Genomic DNA, 11246 nt, shown 5'->3' on the forward strand with positions numbered 1-11246 from the left:
GAAGAGGAATATGAATCGGAGATGGCGTCAGCGATGACCGGAGACACGTCGTCCATTTGCCGGTGTGAGATAGCTCCTATTGTTGTGAGAGAAAATGGTTGGCTGCCATTGTTGTGAGAAAAATGGAGAGAGTAAGTGAGGAATACATGAGGGATGGAGAGAAAGAGGAAAGTAAGAGAGAGAGAGTGTGTATTTTTTTATGGTATTTTGTTCATAGTATTTTGTGGGATTCCCATATTTTAAACTTTTTTTTTTGTTGGAATTACCATATTTTGTGGCATAACTTTAATGCCCATAAATATAGAAATTAGTTTATTTTTGCCCATATTTTTGTAAAGTTCTCAATTCTAAATTAGTTATTCAACCTCAATTATCATATGTACATTTGGCCCGAAGAATAAAATTCTTCTCGAATTTCCAAATTACAGTTTTTACCCTTGTATCAACTCTTACATTGATATGGTGTTGATAGAGCCACCCTGGGGAACTATGGACCTATAATATCAAACTCCAATAAATATTAGATTATTAATCAAAGCTCTTTGATTAAATAATCATATTTATTAATCTCATGATTACTCCAATATAAATATGAGATTGAACTCTTGATAATTATAAACATATATTTACAGAGTACTTTATTAAAGAACAAAGTGTCCATTGATATAATCATTACATATAACGTTACTCCTTTATTAATGGTTCATAATTATAAGGGAATAAAATTACTATTTTACCCTTTTAACAATATCTAGTTCCAAGTGTACCGTTGACTTTACTAGTGAAGGTTGTGTCACAACAAGTTTGCGATGTGAGCGCTCATAACTTTTTCAGTTCCAAAAGTCAACCCAATAGGGAACTATTATTCAATTAATCTATAAGAAGGTATAGATTCCGTAGCTGTTAAACTATGTCCCCAGCCATAAATATCATTGAGTCCCCAAAATAATTGTTCTTCGCCTGAACATTCTTACAAACCTTAACGTATAAATCAAATGATCAGATGACATATATAGGAGTTCATAGTAACCTCAGGATTAAGATCATCGTTTGATGTATTTGATTAATACCACGAAACGGTGTTTAAACAAGTATTAAGAAATCACACCTGGTCCAGTTCTATATATCACTATATATAAATTACATTCACTAAAGTGTCCTACTACACTAGTACTAGTGATCCAGATCTAGGTCAATTATATTCATAATACTAGTGAACCGTACTAGCAGTAATTAATTTAAAGATTCCATAACTTTATTTTACTACAAATTATTTTAAGTTCATTATCTCAATTTTGATCCTCTCATACCAATATGAGATTAAGACCACATAGATGAACTTTGGAATTTTTTAATATTTACTTAATATTATCAACATAATATCGGACATAGTCTATATATATAATAATTCAATTCAATTATTTATTTCATTTATAACATTTGTCAACTACAATTGCTTTAATGACACTATTCCCAACAATAACATCATTTTTTTCTCACTAAATACATATTTAAATTCCTCATAAATTGTAAAAAAAAAAAAAATCTTTCCACACATATAAAAATATTAAGCAATAAATTATAAAGGTGGAAATAATTTTTAACAATTTATGAGGAGTTTAAATAGAAATCTATGTAGTGAGAAAAAAAATTAAGATATAGATAGATGCACCCTTAATAATTTTCATGCTTGTAAAATTTAATATATGTAAACCTTTTTATTAAAAATAGGAAACTAATTACTATATAAGCAATATATTAAATATGTTGGAGGTATGACATAAAATATTTTTTATATTATTTTTTAATATTTTAAGAAAATATTTTAGTCAATTACAAAAAAATAAAATATTTGGTAAGAAAGAAGGGTTTAAAGATAAAAAAAATATGTGCTATTTTTTTAAATCCTATTTTGCCCTTATAAAATAGGATTTATTTAATAAAATATAATTTTGTGGATTTATGTGAGTCATAAAGCAAAAGTTGAGATCTAATTACTACAAAATAAAGATTGGGATGTAATTACTACAAAATAAAGATTGGGAACTAAAAAATACGGTAAAATATGACCACTCCAAGTGCTATTTACTGTACATTTTTTATCTATCATAAAGGGACTCACAAAGCTAATTATAAAAAATATATATTTTGTGTTACATCGGACATATTATCAATAAATCCTGACAAAAAATAATTCATTATTAATAATAGCTATTATTGTGCACCTTTGTTTTAAAATTAATATTAATTATTTTGACATAATTTTTTACCGCTCATCAAATTAATGAAACATCATTTTACAAAATTTTGCTCTAAAAATACACATTTTTTTTCGGTTGAGTTAATTGTGAGCAATAATTTTAATAATATCTGAAAAAAGTACATGTTTGTTACAAAATTGTGAACAATATTTGTAGAAGTACTAATGCACATTATCAAAAAATGCAACTTACAATAGTAAATCTCCAAATGCAGTTCAGGAATTATTGTGTAATCTTCCTTATTAACAGATCCCTCAAACAAGTTAAGGGATGAACCTAGAAACTGGAACACAAATTAAGGGATGAGCCCTAACAAGAGTGAGCCCAGGTCCCTCCTCAACATCAACCTTGTCATTAAGCCCTTCAAAAATCCTCCACTCAAAGCACTGAATCATACAAGCAAGACTTGTTTGAATGATCAACAAAGCAAGTGAAGTTCCGGGACACCCTCTTCTTCCACTCCCAAACGGCAAAAGATTGAAGTTTTGTCCCCTCACATCCAGATGGTTGATAATTCCACTCCCATCTTCACTTAGGAACCTCTCTGGTTTAAACTCAAGTGGATTTTCCCAATACTTAAGATCTCTACCAATAGCCCATGAATTAATATACACACGGGTCTTTTTAGGAATATAGTATCCATTAATGGTGCAGTTTTCAGTTGATTCTCTGAGTATTAGTGGCCCAGCTGGGTGAAGCCTCAGTGTCTCTTTTGTTATAGCTTGAATATATGGAAGGTCAACAATGTCTGACTCCTCTACTAGTCTGGCTTTCCCAACTATGCTATCTATTTCTTCTATTGCTTTTTTCATAATGTTTGGGTGGTTTATCAGCTCTGCTAGTGCCCATTCTATAGTTATGGCAGATGTCCCTGTACCAGCTACAAATATGTCCTGTAAATGTGAAATTTAGTTTGCTAGCTTGTTATTATGCATTTCAAGCTTTCAATTTAAGGAAATATATCAGTGATAATTTAAGGCCTAAATTGCACATTGGTCTTTTACCTTTTACCCTTAATATCAATTTTGAGGTATTGCAGATCAAAAGTGTCATTGAATTTAAGACTTGATATAACCTTACGAATTTAAATACTTGAATCTAAGGCTTGAAGGGAAATTTGAGTTTTTATGATAAATGAGGTATCCTAAATAAATAAAAAATGCTAAATTTTTTAACAATATCTAAAATACTACATTTCAAACAGATTTGGGCATAATTTTTTAGATTTTTTTTGCGATTTTTTTTTTCAAATCTGAAACTTTGAAATCTGCAGAAAATCGACGTAGTTCGATGGTACTCGATCCCAGATCGATCGGGCTTTCAAAATCAAGATTTTTATGAAAAAATCAATGTTGCTCGATGGTGGTTCGATGGTGTTCGATGTGACTCTTGTAAGATACGTAATTTTTCACTCGGGTGTCCGTTTGGGGTGATTGTTTTTTTATTTTGGGTATTTTTTCAAGATCTACACATTTGAGATATGTATATACACATTTGGAAAATGTAAATCTTGAAAAAAATATATAAAATGCAAAATATACCTCATGTTCAAGATATGTTTTGATATGTTTTCAAGTTCTAAACTTTGAAAATGTGTACGTGAACATCTAAAACGTATAGATCTATGAAAAAATACCAAAAATAAAAAAAATCATCCCAAACGGACACCCGAGTGAAAAATTATGTTTCTTACAAGAATTCCATCGAACCATCATCGAACCACTATCGAGCAACCATCAAACCACCATCGAGCAACATCGATTTTTTCATGAAAATCTTGATTTTGAAGGCCCCATCGAGATGGTACCATCGAGCAACAATCGAGCAAATTCAATTTTCTACAGATTTCAGAGTTTTAGATTTGAAAAATAACTCAAAAATCATGTCCAACTCGATGGTTGCTCGATGGTGTTCGATGCCAACTCGACGGGGCCTTTAAAATCAAGATTTTAATGAAAAAATAGACATCGCTCGATGGTGGTTCAATGATTGCTCGATGGTTGTTTGATGGTGGTTCGATGTAATTCTTGTAAGAGACATAATTTTTCACTCGGGTATCCATTTTGGGTGATTTTTTATTTTTATTTTGGGTATTTGTTTGAGATCTACACGCTTTAGATGTTCACATACACATTTTCAAAGTTTAGAACTTGAAACACATACAACAACAAAAAAATCACCACAAACGGACACTCAGTGAAAAATTACGTATCTTGCAAGAATCGCATCGAACACCATCGAGCAACATCGATTTTTTCATGAAAATTTTGATTTTGAAGGCCCCATCGAGCTAGGATCGAGCACCATCGAACCACATCGATTTTTTTGCAGATTTCAAAGTTTCAGATTTGAAAAAAAAATCGCAAAAAAGAACCCAAAAATCATGTCCAGATCTATTCGAAATGTAGTATTTTAGTGTCTTAAGTAAGGAATACTTACCGTTATATTGAGTTTTTTTGTATTTTACCTTACTCATGGATTCTTTTCTAGAGATAATTGAGAGGAATGAGTTGAAGGAGAGAGAGGGAAGAGAGAAGAGGAAGTAAATGCGAAAAATTATGAAAGAGATATTTTGGATATTGTCAAAAGAATTGGCATTTTTTTTGAAATTATTTAAATGTCTAGCATTTTTTTTTTTTTTTTTTGACTTAAAACCATCGTTAATCATAAACCTCAAATTTCCCTAAATGAATGAGTAAGAGTTTGGAAACATACCAGAATAAATGCCTTAATATTATCTCTCCCTAATCTGATATCTGACTTGTTATCTTCATCTTCTGCTATATCGAGCAAAATATCAAGCAAGTCCTTTTGAATGTCATCTCTTCCCTTTCTCACATTCCTAGCTTCTTCGTGCTCTGTTATGATCTTCTCTATCATAGAGTCAAACTTTTCATGAAACCCTTTGCCTTTTTTCTCAAATCCTAGCAAATCCCAGGTTTTACAGAACCAAAAAAAATCGGACAAATTAAATCTCCCAACAAGTTGGTTTCTCTCCTTGACCAGCTCCTTTATGTTCTCAGCTTCAATACGGCCATTATCATCATCATCGCCAGAACACCTTTTCCCCATAATCATTCTTGTTATGGTATTATTTGTAAGCTTAGTTAGCTCCTTACAAACTTCTACTGGTTCCTTTGACTCGGCACTTTTGCCCATCAGCTTCAAGAATCTCTTTATTTCTTCACTCCTAACTGGAAGAAGCTGATTAAGTGTTTGGCCACCAAGAAGCCGAGACATGCACAATTTCTTCATGAACTTCCAGTAAGGTCCGTGCGGTGCAAAGGTAAAGTCAGTTAAGGGATAAGAAAGGTGTTCAAGGACACTCAACTGGGGTCTGTTTGAGAACCAAGCTTCGTGTGTCTTAAGGAACAGCTTGGCTATTTCAGGGGAGGAAACCACAACACAGGGAACAGAGCCAAGAGAGAGATAAATCAAGGGTCCATAGCTGTTTGAGAGCTTGTGGAAAGCTTGGTGTGGTATTGGACCAAGGAGGTGAAGGTGTCCAATGATTGGAAGAGCGAATGGGCTCGGTGGAAGACGAACCATGGTTCTATTTTTGCTCAACATGGCTCGAACAAGCATGGTGGAGACTAGCCAAACCAGAAAAAGTATGGTGTAGCCTTGGAAACTTTCCATGGCTGCAACTCTGTTTTCTTGTACTTAGATACAAAAGTGAGGGTAGTTTTATATTATTGAGATGGGGACTATCAAGTTAGTACAAAGCACTCAACCACTCTTGTATGTCTAACAAAAACAGAATTTTTTTTTTTCACTTTTTCAAATTGCTGTTTTGATGTCAAATTATTTTGGTATATTGTTTTTTTACCTTTTGTTTTTGAATTTACATTACTACTCGAATTTATGTGATTTAGAATGACAAAAGCTTATCCAAATTGCATTGTTGTCCTTTTCTTGCGTGGAAATTCTCGAACGGGTGAAATTTTGTACTATTCCATCATGCATCCTAATTATGTACTATTTCATCATTCATCCTAATTAGTTTAATATTTTTTTAAGTCTGAAAACCAACCAAATAAAACAAAAATAATGTAACTAAGCTCCATTACAAACTTTCATTTTATAAATGGCCGACAGAGAGCCTAGAAACTGGGTACACAGTAACAGTGGTGGAGCAGGATTCAATTGTAGTGGAAGTATATGAAAATAATACATTAATATAAAGTCAATTACAATTCTGCAGAGGGAGAAGCAAATGACATAGAGTACATATTATAGATTTTACTATTAATTTTTTTTAAAGTGTTTAAATGAGGGTGTAATAGTAAATTACATATATAAAAGTAAATTATAAAAAAAATTAAGTGGGTAAAAAGAAAATAATAGGAAATTAAGTGTTAATTATATAAAGATATAATAGTAAATTACATATAAAATTAATTATTAAAATATTTAAGCAGGGGCATGTGCCCCAACATGCCCCCGTGTGGCTCCGCCATTGCACAATAAGGCATGTGACCATTAATTATGCGACCATTAATTTTCATATATCCAGGTCCCTCTTGCATGTTAACAAAGGTAATTTTTTTCATCAACTTTCACTCAAAACACTCAATCATTGTAGCCTGAATGAACTTGTGAAAGCAGAGAACAAAATGAATGAATTTGAAGAATTGCTATTGAAATTAGCAATCTTCTAAGTGCCTTTGTCTTTATTTATAGAGTGATAAAATTACAAAATACAAATAGCAAAGTGGTTACAACAAATCTAGCTACTAGTGTAACTCTTAACAAGAACTAATAACAAGATTAAGACACTTAACTAATTGTTTGGACAGCTAACAATTTATGGTTATCATCCCCCCTCAAACGAAAAGGGGTTGAGACCACTTTGAGATTGGATTTGAGATACAAAAATTTGTCCATGGGAAGAGATTTGGTGAGAATATCACTTGCTTGATCCACAGAAGGAATATATCGAACTGAAAGTTGTTAAGCTAGAATTTGGTCTCTAACAAAATGAAAATCAATTTCAATGTGCTCGCAGCATGCGCGAAACACAGGATTAGCAGCCAGAGCAGCAGCACCTTGATTGTCAACCCATAAAATTGGACAACCTGCCATTGTTACTTACAACTCAGATAGTAAAGAGACTAACCACCGAATTTCTGCTGCATTAGCCAATGCTCGAAAATCACTTTCAGTGCTTGATCGGGCCACTACCTGCTGCTTTTTAGTCGACCAAGAGATGAGACTTCCACCAAGAAACATGGCATAACCTCCAGTAGGGCATCTGTCATCCGGAAAGCTTGCCCAGTCAACATCCAAGTATGCATGTAAGGTCATTAAAGTGGCAGGTCAAAGTAACAAGCCCTCAGAAATTGTTCCTTTTAAATACCGAAGTAATCTTTTGCAAGCTTCCCAATGAGTAACAATTGGAGCATGAATAAATTGGCTCAGCTTGTTTATGATAATGGCCACATCGTTTCTAGTTAGTGTGAGATATTGAAGAGCACCCAAAGTACTCCTATGCAAATTTATATCCTCAAATGGAGCACCGTCAGTAAGGGAAAGCTTGTGAGAGGAACTAGTAAGAGTAGAACATGGTTTGGCACCTTCAAAATGTAACATTACAAGCAAGTCAATGATGTATTTAGTTTGAGACAAATACATACCAACTTGATTCCTATGATGCTCAACACCAAGAAAGTATTGTAGTGAACCCAAGTCTTTCAAAGAAAACGTAGCATTCAAATATGAAATTAGTTTGTTGATAAGAGGTTGATTTGGCCCTGTAATTAGAATGACATCAACATACACAAGTAAAAGAACCAGCTGAGAACCTGAACCATAGAAAAATAAGGAGTTCAGATTTGGAAACACTGAATCCCCATTGAAAAAGTGTTTGTTTTAGCTTCTCATTCTAAGCTCTTGGAGGTTGTTTCAATCCATAGAGAGCCTTGTATAACTTGCAAACATAGGTGGCCTTTGAAGGATCAATAAAACCTTGTGGTTGTTGCATATACACCAATTCATTTAGGCTGCCATTTAGGAAAGCATTGCTGACATCCAGTTGTTTTACATTCCAATTCTAAGAGACAACAAGTGTTAGAACAGTGTGTACCGTAGCTGGTTTGACAACTGGACTAAAGGTGTCCTCATAGTTTATTCCTGGAGTTTGTAAGTACCCTTTGGCCACAAATCAAGATTTGAATCTGTCTAGTGTGCCATCTATCTTCAACTTTGCTCTAAAATCCACTTATTTCCAATGAGATTCATATTGGAATCATAAGGAACTAAGGACCCAGTTCCTTGTTTAGTCAAAGCATCATACTCTTCCTGCATTAAGGCAAACAAATGTGGATCTTTTAAGGCAGCATGTGTAGAGGATGGCTCGGTTGGAAGCAAAGACTCTGGTTTATAAATTCCTCTTTGTGAATGAGTGGTCATTGGATGAATACGAAGTGGGCCAGATTATGTAAGTTGTTGAGGTTGTATTGCAGTATCATCAGCAACTGCAGTAGGAATAGGAGCTGTAGCTGCAGAGTTGTTTTCATTTGGCACATTATCTGCTATATTCGTAGCATTGTCAACTAAATCTGCTGCAGTAGGCGCATTTGGAGTGTGATGTGCAGCTGAAAGACTAACTCCTTGGGCAGCAATAGGGAGCGTGATACCACCATTGTCAACAACAACATTAGTGGCTGGTAAAAGTGGTGTTGTATTAAAGTGAGCAATAGGAAGAATAGAGGAACAAGAACGTTGTACCTGAGTTTTTTGTGAGAGATGAAGAGGTAGAAAACTTGTCTTCATTAAACACCACATTTCAAGCAATGAATATCTTTCCAGCAGCATTTTCACATAGATATCCCTTGTGTTGAGGTGAGTAACCCAAGAAGATACACTGCTCTGATCGAAGACTCAACTTATGATTGTTGTATGGATGTATGCGAGGGAAACAAATGCACCCAAAAGGCTTGAGAAATAAGTAATCAGGTTGTCTTCCAAAGAGACATTCATAAGGACTGATATCATCAAGATCCGGAGTTGGCAGTCTATTGATGGAATAAACAGCACATTGAAAAGCATACCACCAATGAACAAGATCAATACCCGACTATGCAAGAAGAGTAAGACCCATTTTTTGTAATGTGCCTATGTTTTCGTTGTGCCCTGCCATTTTTGTTCATGTGTTCTTAGACATGGGTGCTGAAATTTTATTCCTTGATCCCTCAAGTATCTTTCAAAAACTCTATACTCTCCTTCCCAGTCAGCTTGAATGCTCTTTATCAGTAAGCCAAATTGTTTTTCCACCAAGCTTTTAAACTTAATGAATACATCAAAAGCTTGAGATTTAAGCACCAAGGGGAATATCCAAGTACATATGCTATAATCATCTATAAAGTGATCATAATATTTGTACCCCTCTTTAGATGCAACATGAGAGGGTCCTATAGATCTGTATGAATACGTTCTATGGGTTGATGGGCTCTACTTGAAGACAATGAAGTTGGTAATCTATGACTCTTTTCTCGTTGACAAGCATCACAAAATTTTCGATTTTTTATAGACCCAGAGTTAGGTATACTAGAAAATATTTTGCTTAATACTCTAGATGAGGGATGCCCAAATTTATTAAGCCATATATTTACATCTTGATGTATTGAACAAGAGTAAAGTGTCAGATTGAGAGTAGCACAAGAAATGGAACTTCGTTCTTTATTAATGAAAGAATGATTACAATTGCAATGGTGAAAAACAAAATGTTTACAACTCTCTTAACAACTAGAATCAATACAAGACTCATGAACTAAATTAGATTGAAAACATGATTTTGACTTGGGCTTTGACTGGGTTGCTAAATTGCCCTCCAAAGGATGACTTTGTGGACTTTTAGGATCCTCTCCAAGCATATACAACCCATCTCGAACTCTCCCTTTGAGTATGACACTCCTAGTTTGCTTGTCCTTAACAAAACAACACGATTTGTGAAACTTAAGAAACACATCATTGTCTTTGGTTAGTTTAGACACACCAACAAGATTTTTAGTTTTGGCAGGACTTTTGTAACAAAGTTTAATTTTAAGGAAGATAAAGAAGAGGAAGGTAGAGTGGATTTACCAACATGAGAGATGAAGAGTTTCTTACCATTTCCAACTGCTAAAGTGTCATGACCATTACAAGGGACAACCGAATCCAAGTGTTCCATACCATAGGCAACATGATTCGTTGCTCCCGTGCCCGCATACCATTCACCATCATCACCAAAATCTGGTACCGAAGTTGCAACATAGGCATGAGGATCATGCTCCAGTTCCTGCTCAGTGAGATATTCTCGAGGTTGGGTGCTACTAGCTTTAGGAGTAACAAAAGCTTTGTCAAATCGGTAGTGATACACGACAACTGTATGCCCAATTTTCAAGCAGACTTAACATATTGTTTTAGTGGGGGGAGTAGGACCACGTGAGAAGCCTCTACCAAAGGATCTTGCACTTGAATCATACTGATGTGGTCTACCACGTTGGATTAAAATCCTATTTTATGGGCACATATGTATAATGTATAATGCTATTATAAAGTGTGATATAAAATTAAGTGACCAATTATGTTATAAATAACATAGGGTATTAAAGTGTCATGGATTTAATGTGTAGAAACAGGAAAGTGAATTTTTAATTTTATAATGGGCAAAATTGGAAATCACTAATTATAAATTAGGGTTGTGGTCTCCTATATATATGTATTATTCTATTCTGTCTGTCATCCCATTAACAGAAAAGAAAAGAGAGACTCTTCTCTCATAGAGATACATATTATATAAAGAAGATCTAAACCCTCTATGCAATCTCCAACAATGGCATCAGGTTAGTGCTTCCGCTCTTGTATTAATCTTCTTCTTTAATTTAGCAAAGGATCTATAGAATTATGATTTAGGATTTCTCATATATACATTTATAATGACATGATTTTGGATTATGTGTTGGAGATTATTATTTATTCATGTTATTTGAGTGTATTAGAAAT

The 11246-nt window shown here is 33.9% G+C and overlaps 1 protein-coding gene across 1 annotated transcript; it reads right to left on the reverse strand.

The window, feature by feature from the left end:
• Positions 1-2319: 2319 nt before the first annotated feature.
• Positions 2320-6145, reverse strand: LOC133831359 (cytochrome P450 93A3-like). The gene is made up of 2 exons (XM_062261617.1): positions 4977-6145; positions 2320-3154 (listed from the first exon to the last, which is right to left on the reverse strand). Exons 1-2 carry the CDS (start codon positions 5898-5900, stop codon positions 2525-2527), a joined length of 1554 nt encoding a protein of 517 aa, XP_062117601.1. The 5' UTR covers positions 5901-6145; the 3' UTR covers positions 2320-2524.
• Positions 6146-11246: the final 5101 nt, after the last annotated feature.

The sequence above is a fragment of the Humulus lupulus genome, chromosome 4 (assembly GCF_963169125.1).
Source record: "Humulus lupulus chromosome 4, drHumLupu1.1, whole genome shotgun sequence".
Lineage (NCBI taxonomy): Eukaryota > Viridiplantae > Streptophyta > Magnoliopsida > Rosales > Cannabaceae > Humulus > Humulus lupulus.

Bases quoted from the DNA above. Each gene is read 5' to 3' on its own strand.
- LOC133831359 (XM_062261617.1), bottom strand. From the start codon at position 5,900: ATGGAAAGTTTCCAAGGCTACACCATACTTTTTCTGGTTTGGCTAGTC. The intron at 3,155-4,976 runs GTATGTTTCCAA...TCACATTTACAG, and splicing joins ATATTAAGGCATTTATTCTG to GACATATTTGTAGCTGGTAC.